The sequence below is a fragment of the Eutrigla gurnardus genome (assembly GCF_963514095.1).
Source record: "Eutrigla gurnardus genome assembly, chromosome: 1".
In the NCBI taxonomy this organism is placed as follows: domain Eukaryota; kingdom Metazoa; phylum Chordata; class Actinopteri; order Perciformes; family Triglidae; genus Eutrigla; species Eutrigla gurnardus.
The window spans coordinates 23,406,150-23,430,239 of NC_139915.1; the positions used below are offsets into that span (position 1 = coordinate 23,406,150).

Genomic DNA, 24,090 nt, shown 5'->3' on the forward strand with positions numbered 1-24,090 from the left:
CTCTGTATTAAACATTAACAATCATGCTCTTGATACCACGGACATCTGGCTTTAAGAAGGCTTCTATGTGTCAGTCATCCTCCTTAATGCATTGCATGCAGAGAAATTAGGCTTGGTGTGTTAAGTCAAGTTCACACTCTTTCAGTCATCACCGGTGACTGATAGTTACACCTCACAACAAGTGTTCCTTGTCGTTCCTCCCTACATCTGTTAGACTGTACAACAAGCACTGCTCTCAGTAGACCACACATAACCAGGCTCCTCATCCCATGTGCAATATATTGTTATTTTACAGAGCAATACAAACATAACATCCCATGCTCAATCTCTGTCTATAATGTAAATATCTAGTCCATTCTGTGTATATTCTGGAAATTGTCTATTATGTACATTATACATTATACTTTATTTAACTTTCTTTATATAGTCTTAGTGTTAATATCTTTTTTATATTGTACTTTTCTTGTCAATGCATGTTTATTATTTATTATCCTTATTTTTTTACTGTCTTGCTGCTGTAACGCTGTAAATTTCCCCACTGCGGGACGAATAAAGGACTATCTTAATTTATCTTATCTTATCTTATTAACTCCCCGACAGCTGAAGATATTTAGCGAGACATCTTGCATGTTTCTGCAATGCATCAAGGCTCGGCTTGCTCAAGCGCCGATTTGCAAACTCTGAGGCCGATTTTCCTCCTGATCTGGGGCTTTTGTCGAGGAGCTCCAAAAACTGCAAGTGGAAAATTAGGGTCAAAGTCATAATGTGTGAACTAGTCATTGAGGGTTAGGTGACACATGGAAGACCTCACCAGTCAGCTGCTATGTAAAGCTCCCTCCCTCTTCTCCTTAGTGCGCAGTGAGACTGACGCTGAAGTGTTGGTACTGGAGCTTTTAATTGAAAGACTTGTACTGGAGGTATCTCTTTCGTCTCAATGGGATGTTCACTCTTCCTCCTTAACCAGGTACACGAGCTCAGCTGCAACTCTTCTTAATTGGGTTCAACACAGAGACACGGCGATGGGAATCATTCAAGTTTTTCATTTATCATGCAACAGGATGGAAAAGTTAGGTCTCCTCCAACTCCTGAAGGAAACATAGGTAGTTTAGTTACTAACTGGCCCACTATGCTAGCAAGCTAATTGCTAACTTTGTCTGTGTGCTGTTTGGTGCTGGGCGTAGTGTACAGTGGGTTTTTTAGAGCATGTTTTTGCTGAAAACAGCAGCTTGGTGTGACCAAAAATAACTCTTATGATAACAGCAAGAGTGCCACTGAAAGATGCTACAAAGCTCCGCAGATCTGAGGGAAATTATAGTTGGGTAATAATTATCCCCCTTCATGTTGTCATTTGATCAATAATGAATATAAAAACCTTGATAGCTTGAAGGGTATACCAGATGCACTGAGTTGAATTGAATGTGTAATCAGTTGACATTAAATATGGTGAGTACAGCGCTGAAAGGCATCTCCTGACCATCGAGTACCATTTTATACTTAAGTGCCAATTCAACTGCATACTAAAAACAGCCTTCATTTTAATGGTCCACAGCACGAAAAGATTGGGAAGCGTTGCAAGAAAGCACAGATGGTGTGTCTGCCTCTTGAACCACATTCAAGTCCATTTGTATTACCGATGCAAACGCTATCGAGCCATCACTCCGTCTCTTAAAGCCCCTTTAAAGCGCCTGCTCTGCTTTTTTATCCTTCAGACTTTCCCTCCATCCTCGGTCAAGTCAAATATCGAGAGGAGTGAATTGCTCACTCCACTGTTGCGTTGGACATTATGTTGGCTGAGGTTGCCTGTGCTGTGCTGTTTGGATGCTAGGGCTGCATACAATGCCTCATGAGGGGAAGCTGGTGTGGATGCTGCAGGGTTTTACTCTCAGAGGAGGCTTAGCTCATACCGGGCTAGCGGGCGGCGCCCTGTGAAATAAGCCAGCTCGGCGCTTGTGTCTTTAAATGCTGCCCCAAATGAAACAGCCGGCTCTGTCTAACCTCCAGCATCGACCTGCGCTCTTGTCGTCTTGCAAATTGTCAGCCAGGTGAATGACAAATAAAACATTTACAAGGTTGAGAGCTAAGCTGCAACATCAGGAAAGCAAAATAATTAGTCATACAGACAGTCAATGGCTGGGATCGGCTCCAGCCCCCCCGCGACCCTGAATACAGGATAAGCAGTAGACAATGGATGGATGGATGGATGGATGGACAGTCAATGGACAGCAGACCTCATAGAAACATGCTGCTGCAGCTTCTTTTTTTGAAAGCATCTCCTCCTTGACGTGTCTGTGTTATTGGACCTTACATCTGAATCACGGCTCTACCTATTTTTCCTCTCCGCCCGTGTGGTTGATGTGTGAGGAGTGTGTTGTTGGGCTGTGTGACAGGAATAAGAACGACTCCTGCTCGTGAATCTGTTGCTAATTGTCCCTCTGCCGCCGTGTGTCAGCATTCTGTGTGCTGCAGCAACATTGCTCGTTAGGATTTTGACGGCAGGTGATATTAAAAAAAGTAATTCCTTTATAGAATTTAAGCATTTTTCTTTATTTCCAAGAAAGGAAACCATTCACCTCCCAGTCACTTCAACAAACTGTTTATGCATTTGTTTGTCTGTGTCAGTGTATGCATGAATCAATCTTTATGTCTCTCTCTCTCTCTCTCTCTCTCTCTCTCTCTCTCTCTCTCTCTCTCTCTCTCTCTCTCTCTCTCTCTCTCTCTCTGTCTCTCTCTCTCCAGCTCCCCTGTCGTTAAATGAGAGCAGTGTTATTCCTATTACCCTTGCACCTTAGAACTGACCAGCCCAGAGAGCATGATGATTGGAGGAAAAATGTGTTGCAATCCATGTGAGACCTCTTGCCAGCTTAATTTGGTTATTTGCCGACAGTGGTAAACCTTTAGCTTAAACGATAATTCAAGAAAAAGCCTGCAGGTTATTATCGCGAAGACTGGGCAGATGTTTTGTCAATTAATGCGATCAGCCCCGCCTGTCAGCTGAAATAATTGTGTGCATCACCCTCTTATTCGCATACTTCTGCAAAACATATGGTGGAAATACATCAAGGCATCTTTGAATCAAAGTATCCAGCCTGCGAGCTAACGTTAGCAGTAGACTTTTTATTAGTGAATGTTTGTTTGGTGGCTCGGTCAACAAGCCACGGTGTATTTATGGGTGTGAGTTAGATAAGAAGGAGACTTTAGCTGGAAACCTAATGTGGGTTTCATGCTATTTCCTTTACCCTCTGCTTTTGGCATTTCTGTCTGACAGCTCCAATTGTCATTTGCCAATTATTATTATTAACCACCAATATTCACCCACAATTAAACCATAATTGAAAAGTGAACTGATTCAAGTTTCAGCTTGAGTTCTCAGTTTTTCTAAACACCATCATCTTTACCTTCCACCTGCAGTTAGCTGCAAAAACTAATAGAATTTCAAGCTTGGTGTTTTTTTTTCTTTTTTTTCTTAAATGCACTTCTGGACATATAATTCAACATGTATTCATTATCAAACAACCAGATATTTTCTATTAAAGTTATTCATCTTTTCATGAATTGACCGTGACAGTTTCATGCTGACCTAAGCTGTAGAAGAGCCCTGACTATGAGTCTTCAGTCATCAGTCTGTATGGGACCTTTTACAGAGCTGATAGGAGAGAAAAAAAGAAGAAAAAAGAAGCATTTGGACTAGCAGTCATGTATTAGCAGATGATGTTTAGTCACAGTCCTTGCTTCTGACTGACAGGTGTAATATGCTGGCTTTTATTAATTTGTCAGTGCATTGCAGTGAATCAGCGGAACGCTACAGAATATATCTGTGTTTATTTCTGGCACGCTCACTGTGTTGCAATTGAATTGCATTTGAATGACTCAGCGAAGCTCATTTTCTGGCTTCCTTTACATCCCTTTTGGTATTTTGCAGACCAACTGTGATTGTGTTGCACAGTCAGCAAACGCTGTCTTTGAAGTTGTCATTTACATGGCCTCCGGAGATGTGTTCCCCGGTCCACTGTCCATGAGAGTACGTGAGGCTGTGAAACTCCTCAGTAGTTTTTATGTCTTCGTTTTTATGTCTTCGGACCTGAAGATAAGGGAGAACTACACACCACTCGATTCAATTTTGAACACATTGTAAAACATTTGGATTAATTTCTAAACAGAAAACACACATATACAGTAATATGAAATAAAAGTCTCAAATGTATCAAATTGTAAAACTATGAGTCATTTTTTGTGCTTCAAGCCATGTTTGTGATGCTTGAATGCTCTGTGGTTATTGACTGTTTTTTACCAAGAAGAAATATTCCTCATATATTAATTGCTGCATATTTTCATTAAATCAGTATTCCTCTGTATGACTGCAGATTCGACACAAATGTTCACCTTTGAATGTGTGTACATTGTCCATAGACTATAAATATCAGTGTTATTGTTCTGTCGCATCTCTTGATTTGGCCTCCCTCATTGTTTCTGGACCTGTTCATTAGCATATCTCATATTAGTAGCTGATTAGATTCCTAACCTCACCTGTGTCCAATTAGAAATGTTATAACACAGCCTGAATCCTTGATGTAGATCTTGCATTTTTTTTAAAGAAATCTGACACTTTGTATGCACATTTCGGTGCTACATAAACTATTTTTAAATATGATTTTTGATGTTAATCAAACATGTTTTATCTAGATGGAAACATGGCATAGTAGTTCCCTTTCAGATTAAATTCATTCTCACAGATCTGCAAACATGCTTCTTTAAAGGAGTCATCACCTGGTTTTATACGTATCCAGCCCCCCTTGGATCGCTTTGGATCAATTCGTAAAACTTATTAGAAAAAAAAAAAAAAATTTTAATCAAACATTGAGCTTGTTCTGACCCTTTTTCGTACCGCGATTTTATCACGCGAGATTACGCGCGAGGTTTTGACTGGTCCGGATGTGCATTGTATAATATGTAATGAGGCGCGCGTTGATTCGCCGCAGGAAGGACAGAGCCGGGGGGGCTTGCCTGCATGCAGACTCCAAAACATAATGGCGGCGCTTCGGCGATTTCAGGTAGCGGACGGGGCGGGGTTGGGTGGTGAAAGAGGGGTGGGCTTATGCAAGTAGCCGCCACGGTGACGTCACCGAAGGCGCAGAATCAAAATCTCGTGCTTTAGGAATGCACACCCTTGTGTGCTATTCCTGTTCGGAAAAAGAGCAGAAGCGAAAAAACGGCGCCACTTTCAAACTCCAGCCTTTCAGGCAAGTTTCAACTGAGGTCAAACACAGATATGCATGTTTTAACAAGAGAAATTGCGATTTCCAGGTGATGACTCCTTTAAATAAAAAAGTTGAGTGAAATTCTAAACTTAACTTGCTAATTTCCTACGTTTGCAAGGCAGACGTGGTGAGTGCTCCTCAAAAGCTCTTCCACTGATGGAATTCAACAGAGTGAATATTGACATGATGTGACTGGACTGTATTCTAGTTATATGAGGTGGTTTGCAGAGATTCGTGGTTGTTTTAATCCTAATGCCCGAGATGCAATGTGACAGAGATGGAGGACGACTCGAGCGGCGAAGAAAGGCAATAAAAGACTACTGGACTCATCTCAGGGCGCTGGTGCAAATCTGAGAAATGAATATGCTTCGCCATCAATTCAAGTCAGTGGATGGCAATGTTGAATTCCAAACAGCAAAAGTAGTTTTGTGTCTGCACTTGCTAACACTTAAATGCAGTTTTGATGCGCTAGGTTCCTGTCACGCTGCACTGGGTGGCGTAATTGTACTGGGTGGCTACAAGACTGTGTCCCTGTTTTTGTTAAGTAGGAAAAGTTTGAAAAAAATTGCATCAATTCCTCGAATGTATGCAAAATGCCTTTTTTTCTCTCTTCGATTAGAACAAGTTAGGCAGAAGCATTGTACTTCTCCGACCCCAGTGCTCTGTATGCACTGGGGTCGGAAACACCTGACAGTGTTTGTGTGTTGTTCAAATAGATAATGATGGGAATAAATCCGGTACTCTGCAAGAAGAAAGTGCATCCTTCATCTTTCAATAGACCATTTGACAAACTACAACAGCCTGAAGAGGATATCCATTCAGAGAACGGCTCAGAAGGAGCCTTTGATAGCGCTTCTTCATCCTGGAGGCATCAGCTTTGACTCGGGAGCTTCCTCGTTCAAGACCTCGTGCTCTTTTGTCTCAGCCAGGTCCAAACTTTGAAACAAAAAAAAATCTCTTCTGTTTCCCAGCTTTTTGTAAAAGGTTATTGCAGTAATATTTATATTTCGAGCAAGGAGTCATTTTAACGTTTCTGCTGATTGCATCCAAACAGCCAGATCAGAGCCGATAATCATGCTGTTTTCAGATTTTAAATCTCCTCTTTGCTCATCTGCCTCCAGCTGTTCAGAACTTCTGCATGCGAGCCTCATAAAGTGAATTTCTTCAAAGTCTTGCAGTTAAAATGCCATCTTTCTTGTCGCAGGCATCGCTACAACACATTAGCATTTCCATGTTTATGAAATACCCTTTTAGTATTTTTACTTGAAGCGATGTGAGCCTGATGGAAAGGTGAGAGGGAAAGTGCAGATGTTGGTATTTTGGTGAAAATTGGGTGTTTGGCCCAAAATGTCAAGGTACCAAGTCTGATTTTGGCGTCGTCTAATTCAGTTGATTATTACTATTGATTGGGCCATTTAGTTATAATTAACTGGGGTAAATCAAATCCCACAACTCTGTGTGGATACTTACTGTACGTAGTCTGAAATAATATACGGAGCTGTTACTTTACGGAATCATCAAAGCATCTGAAATCACTAGTCTGTAACATCACATAATGGTTAATGCAACAAAATATATTTAAATACCATCTTTATATGTGGTAACCAGGCTTTCAATAAAATTACATTTTAACTTTCCAACCCGAGCAAGACCATCTTCATGGTGCGTTAAATAAAATGATCACACATATCTGAGGCTGTAGGAACAGAGGTTTCTTTGATGATTTACTACTTTTGTTATTCTCCACTCGCTGACTTTCTATTTCCAGGAAATCCACGAGGTTCACAATTTCATATCGAACGATACACTTCCAAGTTGTGTTTCTGCATCTGTGCGTATTCGGTGTGAAAGGTCGCGTGTGGGTGGTTAATCCCTGCTCGTGTGCTGAGGTTATATGGCTGAGATGAATCCAGCGGAGGGCTGTGCATGCCTGCAGGTTAAAACAATGGAAGATTCAGTAGTGTAGTAGAGCAGGGTTATAAAAGGAGACATTTAAAAAAGAAAGAGTTGATATAAATGTTTTTTTACAAACACATTTACATACAAATGTAAAACATAGCATTCTGGACAAAGATAAATTAATCACCTTACTGTAAAAATACTACTGCTGAGTAGATAATCTATTTCTGGAACCTTTATTGTAAATAAAGGTGTTTATATATAGATGGTTTGTTGTCCAGATGGCTATTTTCTCTGCACTTAAATGCAATTAATAAATTTACTCTAATTTGGTTTGTAGAAGTAATCAATATGGAAATGTATATGCAAGGAAGTTGTGATTAAGAGGAAATCAATTTATTTTCCTCCACAATGGGCAGTTTATGCAAATATGTGAGTGGAAATAGTTGTCATGTGAAGATATTCATTACTTTCCCCTAAGGTTTAATTAACAAGGGGAAGTCAGTGTGCATTCATTTAAACAAAGTGTATAAGTCCAGTGCTTGGAAATAAGGCTTGTTTGACATTGTCTTCCTTATTTGTGATTTGGCTTCAATCCTGTGAATCACATGATCCCTCAGTGGCATAAACACACACACACACAGACACACACACACACACACACACACACATAAAAAAGCACTTTCATCTCAGAAGCCAACATGATTCTTTTTGTAGTAGAAGGATGGGTTCGAGACATAATGAACCATTCTCAGCCCTTCCTCTCATCACACCCACACACAACAATGATCTGAACTGTAGGGGAGATGGCTGAGACATGTTGAGTTCAGCTGGTGTGAAGTTGCTTCAGTCTTCTTCTTTTTTTTCTTCTGAAAGCTTATTGTGCTCTTTTTCAGGTATAGCAGATGTTAAGATCAGCTGTGATTTAGGTGCTCCTTTCTTCCCCAACAATAAAAGAAGTACTTTGATTCGTCTCAGGTTTCCCTGCCCACGTCAGCCATACCAACAGCTCCCTTTATCAATGAGGGAAGCTGTTTTACTGCCACTCTAGCTCAGTGTTCTATTCACAAAACCAATCGGGGCAGCATCCTGACTGTTGGGACAGTGCACCAATGGTCACATTGTCCCCAAAAGGAAATAAGCCAATTCATCCAAGGCAGAACTATGAAAATTGTGGTGCATTCTGGGGAGTATGAGGAGAGACAATAAGGAAAAACCTTTTGTGTTGTGGACACATTGCCTCGACATTGTCTGAGAGCATGTCTGTCTGCGTGTGCATACCATCTGGTACTTTGATGAAATAAGATAATGATAAAGCCTTTGCATCCGTGTGTGTGTGTGTGTGTGTGTGTGTGTGTGTGTGTGTGTGTGTGTGTGTGTGTGTGTGTGAGCCTGGTTGTAAGGTAGCTCAGCCTAAGTGCCTGGTGTGTGTGAGCACTGAAACACAACAGCGTCCTTCCGAATCCTTGTCTGGATGCAAGCGCAGCAGATGCAGGGCGCCTCGTTCTATCAGTAACACGTTTGACCTGCTGTCTGCTCGGTCAGGGCAACAGTATCACCTCTGTTTTTTCAGAATGAACCGCTGTCTGTGGCGTTCGAGCGCTAAGCCTTTTGTTACAGTCCTGCCCTAAAGCTCTGCTTCTACACATGCTGCCAAAGTCTGTCCAGAGAGAAATATGTTACACACACAAATAAAACAATAACACTGTTTGTGGGGGTCATGTTAAATTGTATTTGGAGCATATTGTTTCCTTCTTTTTACAAAATAGTGTTTAACTGGGTCGCTCTCTCACTGATTCACTCACAATCTCACGCAGTAATTCTTTTCGTTTATTAGGTTTTGCAATTATTTCAACTATTCCTACAGCTGAGGTACTTTAATACTTTAACTCTATTTGCTGCTAATATTTCTATACTTAAGTAGGATTTTTCAATGCAGGACATTTATGTTTTTTTTTTTTTTTTTTTTTTGTATTTTGTATTTTAACATGTTATCATATAAAGTTCAACACATTATGCAAAAATCCAGTTCTAATACTCCCCTTATTTGTTTATTCCAATTCCCACCATCGCCCGTGTTCACCACATCTGGAATCTGTATGTATCCCTTCTTCTTTGTCCAAATGCCATCACCACAATAATGTACTTTTTTCTTATGAATGCCTCTATTTTCTACTCAATTTATTTGCCCATGTTCACACAATCATACCACAATGAATAACTCACCAGGCGCCGTACATTCCCGCTTTAGCAAAACCTTCTACTGCATAACGGCTTTTGATGCATGTATTTAAATTTTTTTCACCACTGTTACATAATGTCTGTCACAGAAGGCACAACGTATTACCAGATGCAAAGCGATTACACAACCTCAATGCTCCTCCTAGCATTAGTTTAGCTGAAAACATTGTGACAGATGGTATTCATTGTGGCATGTAGTGGCTCAACACCTTCATTATAATACCACACCCACATAGTAATACCAAGCTTTAGGTTCCTTAAGTGTTCTTGTTAATCTATTATAAAATTTTCAATTTGATGTTTTATATAACATTTTGTGAGCAGCCCTTCCGTACAAAGGTTTTTATTCTCCTTAATACATTTCTTCAGATTTCCTCTTGGTTTGTGATTTCCAGGAGAACTGCTTGGCCTTAGCTGAGCTCAAAGCTGTTAGACTCTACAGAGGAACATTTCTCACAGGCCTTTCTGTTCTGGGTCGAGGTTGTGTTGACTTGAAAAGGTGCAAATTCATTTTGACATTTTTTTGTGTCATAAAGAATCAAACTTTTCCGCATTGTGATGCTTTGAGCTGTATTTTTTCCCATCTGCCTTATTCTCCACTGGTGTGGTTCTCTCTGCTCTTGGGACGGCCAAGCAAACAAGTTGTTAGTATCCTTAATAATAGAACAGTATTAGCAGCTGGACCTTCCTACTCCTCCGTGTTTTAGGTTGTGGTATCAGGTCAAAGGTGAGATGAAGACGTCCTGTTAATGCCCAATGCCAATAATGGTCAAATTCATGCCGAAAAACTTTTAATCACGGTAACAGCAGGGAACTGTCAGTTTGGTCCGGCTGATTATCTCAACAACTATGGATTGCCATGAGATTCTGTACATTATTCTGTACATAGATTTGTGGTCCTAAGAGGATGAAACCTGCTTACTTTGGTGATTCTGTCTTTTCCAAATTTGTGTTTTTGAGTGAAATACCTGTCAACCCTTGGATGGATTGCCCTGAAAGTTGGTTCAGGCCGTCAGGATGAATTGTAATAAACTTGGTGGTCCCCTAACACTGCAATTAGTCCAATACTTTGGTTTATGACCAAATACCTGCAAAACTATAACATTCCCATTAAATAACTCAGTCTTTTTTTTTAAATAAAACATGGTTGCATGGTCTATTCAATTTAAATTTTATTTATAGTGTCATATCATAACAGAAGTAATCTCAGGACACTTAAGACATTTAGCAGGACTAGAATACGCTCCAAATTTCCAGAGAGTCAATAAAATTTCAAAGTCCCAACATCAGTCTAGTGGACCAACATATATTATGGAAGCTAACGCATTTAATGTTAATAATTCCCTTTGGATGAACTTGTTAATACTAATCCAAAGGTTTTAATCGACCATAAGCACCCACCTCAATAACTGCACTTAACTGATAAATGCATTATTTTAACACAGGTATGATAACAGTTACAACAAATGATACAATGTGGAACCTGAACCTGTGGCTGTAAAGTTCATATTAGTCATCTCATCTTCTCATCTCATATTTGTCACAATCACAGATGCACCTATTTGAGCCAATTTGCCTGATTTTTATTTGAGTGTGAGCCCTAATGAGTTTCTATTGGAGCTCTATTAGAGTTTACAGACACCGTGGTGCAGATGTAAAGCAGTGATGCTAAACTGCATTTGGGAGAATGATGATGATGATTGATGCAATTACAAAATACAGTGCGGTATGATGTCATTCATACAGTAAATCAAATTTGGTCAAACATGTATTTTGTCTCGGATCCACGTCCAACAGCCAATTGCTGAAATGGGTTTGTAAGTGCAGTTATATGTCTAACTGAGCTAAAGTAAGCAAGTCTAATATAGTAAGACTTAAAATGAAGGTCTAATGCAGAAAAGCTCAGACTAATAAAGGAAAGCGTGGAGAACATTACATTTCTATTTGCAGAACGTCTCCTGTGATCAGCAGCAATGTTCCAGATTTTTGGCACAGTTTAGTCAATCCAATTTAGAGTATCCCCCTCATTTCTTAAAAGGCTCAGTTCAGAGTGACATTAATAGTTTAATGTGAGAAAAATGTCAAGCATCCTTAATATCTTGAGGCCAGAGTCGACTCCAGTGACAATGACTTCACTGTTAATCCAAAGTATACATTCAATTACACTGTATATATTTATTTTCCCCAGAATGATAGGTTTAAAGTAATCCTGGCCTTGATGCCATCAGACTCATGGATGTAATAAGACTTTCATTTTGTTGTATACCCCGTAATACACTTTTGCTTTTTTACCCCAAAAAACCTATGTAGATGTGTCTGTTTGGTTATTATAAGATGAAATAAAATGAGGTGCAAATGAAAAAGAAGAAACTGTAACTTGTTGTTACTTGTTGTTGTTGTGCTGTCAGAACGTTCTGTGAGTTCTGTTCTTGGTGCATTTGTTGATTCTATACCAGTCATGTTGTACTGGTCAACAACAGCAGGAGTTTTAGACAAAAACAGAACTCTCAAATATCACAAGCTGGTCACATATTGGGAAAACAACACTTGCTCCACTACTAACACTTTGCTGCGCTCTAATAATGGGAGGACAACTAGGATGACAAACAGAGGGGACTGCGTGATACACCACAGATCCACCGAGTTTGGCAGATCAGTCTTCTCCATTAGAGCATCAAACCTTTGGAGCTCAATACCCAGTCATATAAGATATATAAGAGTGCTGCAGCTTTACTGATTTTAAATTCAAGATGAAATCATGGCTAAAACCAAATCAATCATGTACCCACCACACATAAATACAAACACTTGATGTGGCTTAATGTTGTGATATCTTGTTGTTGTGGTATCTCAATGTCATGATATCTGCTGTTGTAGTGCCTTAAATCTCGTCAAATCTCGTTGTTGTTGTTGTTGTTGCTGATGATGTTGTCTGCTGTTGTAAGTGAATATGTACTGTCTTGTAAATATGTTTTCATACAACAGTTTTAATTTTCCCAACAGAGATGGTATTCTTTGTTTCCTGCCCAGGGACTACAGATGTAAAGTAAGCTCATAGCTAACTCTGGTACAGCTAAGAAGCTGTGCACTGTTCTTGTTAAATAAACAAATAAAAAATAGAGCTGATAATGCTGTTACAGAAGCTAGCACATGATATGTGACTGTCTAGGATTTATATTTTCCCACCATGATCTTTATCAACGTGCACTCGTTAAGTTCTTTCTCTGTATCAAGCTGTGTTTCATACATTCAAAAATTCAATTTATCTAAGACCAACTGTCTTAACATAACTCCCATGTTCAAAATACCAGTTTGAAAAATGGTCATTTTTACTTGCTGTGTGCTTTTTAACATACTGTTCGACTGAGCATACTGAGAAAATGTGTTTGTTTAAATGTCAGACATGGCACCAGCATTTGTCTTTCTCTTAAGAGAGCTACCATTCAGCTGCATTGCCACTTGACTTATATTTCATGGCCATTGACTTAAAAGTTAAAAACTTGATTTTTTCTGATCATTTGTTTGGAGCTGCTTTCGCAAGATATGTATGAATCATAAAGTTTTTTCTTTTATACCTTATTGCTGTTGTCGGAGGGTTTAGTCTACTAGCAGCTACATGAGGACATACATTGTAACGGTACATGTGCTCATAATGACATTGATGACGAGTCCATGGACAGTTAACTTGACTAAGCTTCTTGCTGCCTAATGGCCTATTTTTCTAGTAGATGGACTTATCTTTTGTTTGAGAACATGGGAACCAGATTGAAAATGACCAGAGTAAAACCTAAAGCTTTAAAACTCTGCAAGGTCAAATTGTAAGTGCTCTGTCCCTCGAGCTGGAGGGTTAAAGGAAGGACAGAGAGAACAGGCGCTCAGTGGTTTGGTTTCTTTTTATGTCATGCACATGAATGCCCTTTTCCTGGAGAAAAGCCTGAGAGACTTCTCAACTGGGACAACCAGACACTTTGTGGCTGTTGTCTTTCTTGTGTTGCTCTCTCTTCTACTTAATTGTGTGTTCACCTTTCTTTCATCATTGTCCTCTCCCACTTACCTTCCCTTTTCCATTTTGTTGCTTTCTCTTCTGTCCAAGGCCCCTCTCTCCTCCTCTTCTCACCAACAAAAAAAGCAGTTATAGTGTTGAAGCCGTGGTGAGCACTCAGAGTATGGTTGCCCCTATAACTCTTATGCCTTTCCATCTCTCAGGGCCACTTACACACCGTGGCATCTCTTTAATGGTGCCACTGGGAGCCCGAGCCACTATCTAAACGGGAAAGGATTTACACAACTGAGCACTGATTGTAAAAACACAGTTCCAGCTATGCTGAACCCAGGGCAATAAGATGGCAGCCTGCTGATGGCGAACATCTTTTTAAGAGGGTCGCTGTCTTTCCGTCTTGCAGCTAAAAGGGGTTTGGAAAGGTGTGTGTGAGTGAACATAAAAAGCTATGTAGAGGTGTATTAGTAGGATCATGTCATACATGAAAGCATGTTGTTGTCTCTCTGCTTGGTATTGCATTGTACATTAAGTTTTTTTTTTTTTTCTGAAGGAGATGATTTAAATAAAATTTGCTAATGTGGTAGAGGACTGAAACTATCTTATTGTAATGTTAGAAACCAGCAAGATTTAAAGTAATAGTTAATTCTGTTAGTTGACACAAATATTCACTTTCTTGCAAAGAATTAGATGAAAGAATAGACATCACTCTCATGTCTGTGTGTTAGGAGAAGGAGATGAGCCTAGCATATAGACTGAAGTGAGATGCTTGGCTCCGTCCAAAGATCAACACTTTGTCTACCAACACATCTGAAGCTCACTGATTAACATATTGTATTGTACAGGCATGACAGATCGTCTTGCCTAACTCTCAGTAAGAAGGTGAATAAAAGCATGTTTCCCAAATTGTCACACAACTATTCCTTTAAGAAAATATGTTAATTCTATTTCATTGTCAGAGCTGGAATCTGACACCCGAGATGACTGTAATTATTGCACTCTAAAGTATAAAGAAATGTTTATTAAAATGCCGATGCCTTTAAGTTCTGCTCGTACTTCACTTGAAAGTAAAATGAAATCTTAAAGCAACTACAGTGTGAAGGTCCAAGCACATAAAACAAACATTCTCGCAGCATTGTTTCACTCACAGAGTTATGTTGAGGTTGAATAATGATACATATATCCTGAGCAATTTAAATAAGTGCCACTGTGTTGTGCAACGAGAATGAATCACCAGCATACAGCCAAATGTAAAGTAATGGATTCGCAGCCAAAAACAAACGATCCAATCTCATGCAGCTTTTTAGGGAATTTATATGGAGGGGAGTGAGTCTAATCTATGAGCAGAGATATGAGTCATCCTCAGAGAATAAGTTTATTCACAGTTTTTGAAAACACCAGAATTCAATGATTGATTTGTTTACTTGAAATACATTATATATCAACATATCAATATTTAAGAAGAAACAACATTGCATTCATAAAGAGAATGCCCTGCATATTCTGTTAATTTGTTCATTCATTTCAAAATGTGAACAAAACATTCCTGCATAACACTGAATAACACGCAGCCAGATGAGACTGTGGGCTAATACAACTGATTCATTGCTTCTATTAGATTGTCAGGAAAAGGCACGTTGAGTATAAATCTTCACACATTCAGCTGCTGACTGACAGGAGCATCTGCTACGGTCTGCCACTCATGTGCCTGCTCTCTCCAGAGTATGGAAAGTAGCCTACACATTACCATATCATAAGATTATAGCAAGCCATTTACAGGATTTGCTGCTCACATGCGTTGAAGGCAGCAACTTTAAGAACGGTGAAAATCAGCATAAAGATCATGCAGTGAGGCGCCGAGGTATCCTACCAACGCTGCAGTTGGGCCCCAAAGAAGCAGGCATTGTTCGAGCACCAGTGTTACCAGTCGCTTCCATAGAAGCAGGAACATTTCAGGACCATTTGCTTAGTTGATGCAATTTCCATCCTCTAGTTGAAAATGACACCATCATTTATTGATGTGGTGTTTCCCAAGCTGATATGGAACCCCTCTCAATAATTAATCTGACGCAAAGGCATGTCCAGGCCGAGAGAGGCGGCGTGCTGCTGCTGCACTAAAGACCACAGTGATGATTTGGCCCCGGTCTGGGTTATTTCCATCTCTCCATTTATCACTTTTATTATCGCTGTGATGAGTCGCCGTGCGTGCTGCCATAAAGCAGTTATGGCCTCTGCTGTTTAATACATTCCTCTCCCACTGACAGGCCTGCACTAATCTCGTATCTACCTACCAGCCACTGTGGCTAATATCACAGGCTGCCCGCTTACCATTACTAATCGTTAACATCACATTTCTCATAAGAAACGTACAGATTTACCATTCGCCGGCTTATCATGTCCTCTTGGACTTTGAGGAGCTCATTCTATTTGATTTCCACTCTGCTGAAAAATGCAGCTGCAGCACAGTGACCGACCCGAACACTCAGCTGCACCTTGAGATACTGTCCCTCAAACAAACAGCATCAACATCCACTGAGAATGTGTCTGATTGAAGCCCTGGCCTCTTCTTCCTGAGTTGTGGGAGCATCTTTGAGGACAAACCCACATCCGAGTCTCAGCGGCTGCAGTACCTCTGGCCTGCTGGTGGCTGATGGTCTGTCACCTGCTGTTAGTCTGCAAACGTGTCCAAGCCAACCAGATCTCACACCTGAACAAGCGCGCTTACAATAGCACGCAGAGAAGAGGGCCTCCAGGCCAGCCATTTGTCTTGACCAGTGAAATCAAATACCAGACCTCAATGACTTCCCCAAGAACTAGATGGAGGCTGACAGAATAATCACGGCCACAGCTCCCTCCCAGCATATATACTGGTCCATCATCACCTATCCATCATGTGTTTGTTTTATATATTTACATCACATTTTACAATGTGCATTGATGAACTGTGCCAAGCATAGTTTGTTTACTTATATATGGTGTATGTTATTGGTTGATATATATACGTACAGTATATCACCTCATGAATAATTTCATGGCTCAAAGAATATTATTGATGATAATAAACCTCAGCAGTATTTTTTTTAAAAACATATTTTCCATTATGAAGTGTACCACGTTAGGTAATTGTTGTTACAGGCTGTGTAGCTGAGGAAGCTATACTGAGTTTGGAAAGCAGGTGATGAATGGGGTTTAATTACTTTTGGAAACTACAACTACTGAAAATATGTTGCGGGGCAAATTTCACACATCCAACCTAATTAAACCGGTCCGTAATGGTAGAATACGTTTCAGATGTGCGGTTGAATAAGCACGTCAGGAAAAACCTCCAGTTCATTAAGTGGCTTAAGAGAGCGCTACATCTTTATCTTTGACTTGTAGCGAAGCACGACAACTGTCTACTACACATTATATGGAGGGAATAAACAGACATTCATGTCTATTCAGTTAGGTTGTTTTTCTTTTACAGAAATCTGTCAGTGACTGTCATTTCCAAAAGAACCCATTAGGGAAACACGCTGACATTAAGCTCATTAACCATTCCAATTCTCTGCAACGTGATGTGATGAGATGACAGCAGGCAATGTTTGAACCACGCTTTGTTTACTCTGAAATATGTAGCATTACTGATTAAAATTCAACTCAATAAATCTGTTTTTTTAAAGCCAAATTATTCCAACCTCATTGCACTCAGCTGTCACATGAAACCTTGACCCCCTTTTTTAAAAAAAGAAAAACAAAAAGACTATATGCTGCATCTTTTAAAGGTTTGTAATGAAAAGTCTAACACTTGCTCGTCTGAAATGTTAAGGTTCATGCAAGATGCCTGGTGATGGATCGGATAATTACATTTATGAAAGGTTACAGTTTACAGATTTGCACAAGGGGGTGCATCGTAATCTGCTGACAATGCGGTCCATGTGTTGAGTTTAATACAAAAATCGCTTCCACAGCAAACACATATTGTATAAGTTCTAACTGTAAAGCCATTTGTCTCAATAGCAGGTTATTTTATCTTCTGATTCCCTGATGTTTTGGGAATAAAGGGTTTTAATCTGAGGATGGCGTGGATCTAATTCCCCCCCCACACAGCAATAACAATCTAAGGGAGAAAATACTGTAGGGGGGGTAATTAAATTCCTACACTGAAATCACAAGACCACAAACCACATAAAAAAGATCTACAGTTTACCTTCTCCAAAACAATAAAGCAGAGCTTTAACTAGCAACATATAGTGTTCCCTCCTCCAGCCACCAGTGTATTGCATTTTAGCTCCGGGTTTAAATCACATAAGGATGCTGAAGAACACTTAACTTCAGATCAATAATGTTTCTGCCTCGGAGCCTGCCTCTGTGTCCCAGCGGAGCTGAAGTTCAGTGTGTCTCATCAGTATGCAACACAACACCGCATGTACATTAGAAGTGTTTGGTCAGCTGCTTGTAGGCGAGAGAGACTTTATTCTACTGCTGCCAGGCGGTGGAGCAAAGTGCAGAGTGTGCTTTGACCTCATCGTTACAACCTGCGTTCGAGTGCCGAGTCGGGTGTATGACCAGGTACGATGAGATTACCTGAGCTGCAACCGAACTGTCCAGAAGCTCTTTATTAAGTCGCACTATTTCTAATCTGTTGTAACAGCTGATAAATCCAGCGTAGAGTGTGTGTTTCTGTGTTTCTCTGTGTGTGTGTGTGTGTGTGTGTGTGTGTGTGTTTTGTGAAGGACTGCATGAGGAGTTCAGAATTTCCTTTTCATTTATTTGCTGAAGAGTTTGACGGAGATGAATCGCCCTGCCTGCCTCTCTGTTTCATAACTGAACTTGGACGTGGATCCAGCACTATCCTCTCTCTCTCACACACATACACACACACACACACACACACACACACACACACACACACACACACACACACACACACACACACATAGGCATGATTTGTACAAACACAGTGGTGCACACAATGAAGGAAACAGGCAGTCACAACATGATTAATTGGGAAGGATTTGTTTTTCGGGCATCGATGTAGTTTACACTACAGTGCACAGCAGGTTGAAAATGTGGAGCTAGAGGTTTCACAGGTGTACCAGAGACATTTAGAATAGAGCAAGACTGAGGCTCCGTGTGTGTGCATGCTTGAGACGGCACATCGATGTGTGTGTGTCTCTTATTTTCGCTGCTGGGCCAGTCAGCAGGCCTGTCCTGGTGAGTCAGGGTGTATGGGGTGACAGTGACATACAGACACACTGACAGAGGAGATGGAGGGTTAGCGCAGTGCATCCTGGGAAAGGTCTGGCAAGTTCATAGTTTGACACAAGTGGATCTGATAGGTTTTAGTTTGGTATATACTGTATATATGTACTCTTTAGATCCTTTTATCGTTGTATTATTTACACATTACAATTTCTACAAAGATTTTTGTTTTAATTTTAGTCACATTTTTGATTTATTCAACATATAAAGCAGATAAAAAAATACAAAAATAAATGTATATATACATATAAAATGTGACGCAAATTTGGCGTGTTCGGCATGAATTGACACAAAGACAATTTGTGGTAAAAAGTTTCAATCTGCATGAATGTACAAAGATCAGTGAAAGGAGAATGTGCTTAGAAAACAACATCCTTCTTATCTCCGCTCAGAATGTTATGGACGAGGACACATTTTACGCTGTTTCGGCTGACTGAGTTATTCAGGCATATTTATTTTACGGCAGAAGAAATGCAGAGAGGCTACGGCTCTGGCCTGCATTTCAGAAGCTTGTGTCTAATGCATCCTGGTACATGTAGGCACTGCTTCAGCAGCAGGAGAACTCTCAGTCAACGTAGCATGCACTGAAGAATGTCTTGCTTCAATCAACTACACATTTACCATCAACACACTGATTGGACATCCACACAAAAGGTGGCAAATTGTTTTCCTTGAAGCAACATGCGACCTGATGGGTGTTTGTTCTGCCATTTGATCGGATATTGAATGAAACAGAAGTGTGAACAGGCTTCATCACAGAGATTCTCACGTTGTCTTGAATGATATGTCTCAACAGGGAGATAGATGAATCAGTGTCAACTGGCCTGACTTGTTCTCTCACCCTTCTCAGTTCTCTCTCTCTTTATTTATTTGGTTTTGTCTTTCTCTTCTCGTTTCCCCTTCCGTTCTCAGATAGCTGCTTTTGTCCATCTCTGACTATGCAGTTTTGTGTCACTCATGTGATTGCAGTTTCTCCTCTAAAGGACACTGTGGGAAATTTTAGTTGACCAGCTTATTTTCTTATTTTTTTTTAACAATTACATTTTAACAACCTAACTAAACATGTAAACATTGTTTTTCCAGGCTCCTAAAATATTCACAAAGTATTCATTCATTTAGAAGGGTCCGGTTTTTGCACTGCTTCACATGAAAAGGGCTTCCTCTCCTTTTAAACCTGCCTTTCCTTTGCCCTGGTCTAGTCCACGCCTAGTCTCGCTGCCTCTCCAGGTCTTTTTCTGCTTCTTTCACAGGTGACGGCTGCCACGATATGAATATTTGATAGCCCTCATATATGTCCCTCGAGGGTCGTGAAATATTAAAACACTTTCTGGTGGCAGTTTTCACTTCTCGGAGGCTCCAAAAAATGGAATTCTTGATCACAGTGATGTGACACTCTCCGTGTGTTTTTAAAATGTCTCCTTTGCCGGATAATGTGTAATGTTATTTGTTGCTCTACCTGGGAAGTGTTCACAGTAACAGTTTATGCATCATTGATCTTCTGGGGGCTCAATAACGCTGTCTGTGAGTATATGCAAATATTAGAAATGGAGGGGATTGTGGCTGTGAATTTTTTCTCTTCACTTCTCTCTTTAGTGTCCCCAGCACATTATGTGACCGTCCTATTATTTCTCTTTCAGAGGGATGCCAAGGGACAGTATCTGTTCGACCTCATCTGCCACCATCTCAACCTGCTGGAGAAAGACTACTTCGGCATTAGATATGTTGACCCAGACAAGCAGAGGGTACGTTTTTATTTTTAATGATAAACCCAACTATATTTTATTGGATTAATTGCAGTTGTGTGACACCATTCAACTGAATGAAATCATAACTGGTGATTTGGTGTCCTTCTCTCTGTCCTCTCACCATATTTCTTTCTTTTGTTCTTTCTTTCATTTCAAGTCTCTCTATCTTGCTCTCTTCTTTTTTTTCTATCTGTCATCTGGAATGTTTCAAGTAATTTGTTCCGTTGAATAAAAAGTAGTTTACACATACTACATATTCATATTTCACTTCTGTGAATTATCTAATAATTTGGCCAAGTTCACTGAACGAATTATCCTGTAAAAAAAAAGAAGTTTATGTTGTCAAAGGTAATACAGCATTGTAACACGCTAGACAACACTGATGCTGGATAAGAAGCCTTCACGTTGTCTCAGTCGGCCTTTACCATCTCCACATTGTATGTTAGAGTCTGTAGAGAGGGTTTGGTTAGTAGTTAGACAGATGCATTATTAAATGTTTTAGGGAGAATGCCAGGCCTGACTGGTCTCATGGGTCCTTTTTTTCTCCTCTACATAAATATTCAGGACAGGTAGGTATGCCTGCAGGTCAATTATGCAAGCTGGCAAAAAGGCCAACCCCTTTGATTGATCACAGAAACTAACGGTTGTTGGTGAATTTCCAGGGCTTGGATGAGTATTTGTCATTGCATGAAATGGTATCATGCAGATTCTCTCTTTATTTTAGCTGAGAGATCATTTAAGAAAATACAAATGCAGATGTTGTTCAAAGTTAACGACTGGAAGACAACAGCATCACTGTGTTTTACAGTTACTGTATTGTGAGCCATGATTGTCAGCATGTCATCGTCTCACTGATTGGAGCCGCTTTAGTCTTGTAATGTTTCGCTCTCAGTCTCCTGATTATCTTGCAAACAGCTTTCCTTCATCTTCTGTCGGCATCGAGACAATGTTGGAGGCGGTCTCCACAAACAGAAGGCACGGAGTTGACAGTAATTCGACTGTGCCTTCCAGCTATGGATTACGAGTCATCATGCTCAGCTGCTGAGCAGACAGACTTCAGAATGACAGGTCTGGCATGTCTTTACTTTTCTTTTTCTCCCTTTCAGCATTGGTTGGAGTTTACGAAGTCAATTGCCAAACAAATTAAATGTAAGTATTTAATTAATAACATGCCTGATTAGTTGATTCAATAATAAACCTTCTGTGGGTCAGTGCTGTACTGCTGCTGTTACTTTGGTCTAAATTTGTGAAATAACTATGTCCCATTCATCTGAATATAAGAGACGGAAATTAAAGAGAGTGGTGGAATAAATGTAGGATTATGAAATGTAAGTCCACTGAAATAACTAAATGTATTTTTTTATTTATTTATTTATTGCCAAATTTATTTATTTGAGGATTTATTTGATAGGTATATTTCTATATCTATATTTATTTAATGCTTACATGGTATTCCATAGTCCAACCACGTTAGATACTTGACAATAGTTTTGACATGTTTGTCTTTCTGTCCCAGCCCAGCCTCCATTCACCATGTGTTTGCGTGTCAAGTTTTACCCCCCCGACCCCGCTGCCCTGAAGGAGGAAATCACCAGGTAAGATTTCCAGATGCCTTGATGGGCTGCAGCTGGGGACTCGTGGGTTGAGGGTTGGATGGAAGTAAACTGTTTGTCTGACAATCTTTGCCTCTCATGACTCACTTTTTCTCCCACTGATGACATTTCTAAAGTGGGAGTCGTGACATGTTTATACCTCCTCAGTGATTTGTTTTCCAATTGAGTTAAACCAATCATGCAATGCACATAAACTGTACAAATGGCAGCGACGTTTTAAAACAACACACCATCAATTTAGAATTCTTCTCCTGCAACATTGGACTTATTTTTAAGTTGAATAAAATCAATGCGGCTTAACTAGAAATGTCATCTTGTTTCCATGGAATCTTCTTTCTTGTTGAAACCAAGGAGGGTCAAAGCAACACTAAAGAGTTTTTATTGCCTGATTTTGTAGTTTTAATGAGACTACAAATTTGACCTGCTTTACGGCAAGCGTTACAAAAGCCGGTAGGTGGAGGCTCTGCGTGGAGATCAGTGGGAGAACACCTGGCAGGTGCGTGGAAGATACCTTGCAGCTAGGTAGTTTTTAAATTAGCGTCATGGCAGAGCCTGCAAAGAAAAGGAGGAGTATAATGTCCGATGAGGTGAAGAAAAGAAAACGGGAGCATGACAAAGAAAGAGCTTGAACAAGAGTGAATATCGGACCGGCTCACACTTGTTGCCGAGAGCTGAAGGAGGCTAGTGACTTGGCTTTGTTGCTGCTGGACTTAAATAATACCGGTACATTTTTTTCCAACAGTGTGCATCTGTGTACAATACATTGTCGATTATTTTATTGGCTCATGTTAGCTAAGGCGTTAACTATTGTGCTAATATATATGTAACTATAGCTATGGCTCATGTAAGCTAATCTTAGCTAAGGCGTCAGCTACTCTACCTTGTCACTGGACATTGTTCATCGTTTCCAGAGCCGGTTCTGCATACAAACAAATAACGTGCGTGCGACGTTAGGCTGCGGTAGGCTAAATTATTTACGACGGCAGTAATGGACAATTCCGCTTCCAACCTGTAGGGGGACCGAAGAGGAAAAAGTGTTGCTTTAAAAGAGGAAGTGCTACGCATCATATCATATAATAAGATACCAGAAACAAATGCTTTCTATTTTAAAAAGTTTTATTGTATATTGAGCCCTGTGATAGACTGGCGGCCTGACCAGGGTGTACCCTGCCTTTGCCCAATGACAGCTGGGATCGGCTCCAGGATGGATTGATGGATGGATGGTTGGATGGATGGATGGATGGATGGATGGATGGATGGATGGATGGATGGATGGATGGATGGATTGTATATTGGCAGCCAAAACCAAAGAGCGTCTGAGCAGACAGTATCTCTTTAACAGCAGCTGTCTATGTCAAACCTGGCGTCTGTCACCCACAATGCAACTTTAACCACAGACAATTCGGTCAGAGATTGGGTTATGTTATGCTAGTAGCAGCTAATGTAGCCTCTAATCGCAAACGATGAGAAGCGAGCTACAAACTATTTCTCAGACTAACTTTTTAAGTGCTAAAGGGCTCTCAAGTGCTCATGCATGGGTCACAAGTATTTCTTTTAATTCGAGTTATTAGCGCAACAGTAAGCACACAGTTTTCTGAATCCCATGTGTATATAACATCAACATATTTTTACAAACCTTTCCGCAGACAATCAGAACACCCTTACAAAACCTGATATCGTTTGTTCTCTGGTATCGTACCTCTGGTTATTCATAGCAGCTACCTGTTGGGTTTGTATGACCACTCACCCAGGGTTTAGCTCAGGAGGTAGAGCGTTTGGCTGGCAGCCGCAAGATTGCCGGTTCGATCCCCGGCTGCGTGGTTGACTCCGTCAGTGTGTGAATGTGTGATTCTATGTCAGTCATAACTGTAAAGCGCTATTCACTCACTCAAACTAATGTGGAAAAAGTGATGTCTACTTTAAAACAGAAATTCAAAAGAGGTGGCATATTAATATTCCTACACTCAACTTGGGACAATTGCATTATACAACCCTATTTTGAGGGGAGTCATAACCGCAATATAAAAATGCTGACACAGAGCAAACTGCGATATAGTAGCTTTAAAACTTTTTTTTTTTTTTACTCCACAGCACTT

At 40.2% G+C, this 24,090-nt stretch overlaps 1 protein-coding gene across 1 annotated transcript in view; it reads left to right on the plus strand.

Annotated features, from left to right (window-relative positions):
* LOC311015445 (FERM domain-containing protein 5-like) overlaps positions 1-24,090 on the plus strand; it is a gene marked incomplete at its 3' end in the record, with an annotated part of 53,966 nt that overhangs the window by 18,788 nt on the left and 11,088 nt on the right. Inside the window, exons 2-4 of the mRNA XM_084012686.1 lie at positions 20,274-20,378; positions 21,488-21,530; positions 21,898-21,976. Coding sequence (XP_083868812.1) covers positions 20,274-20,378; positions 21,488-21,530; positions 21,898-21,976 — 227 coding nt within the window. The remainder of the gene's footprint in view (positions 1-20,273; positions 20,379-21,487; positions 21,531-21,897; positions 21,977-24,090) is intronic.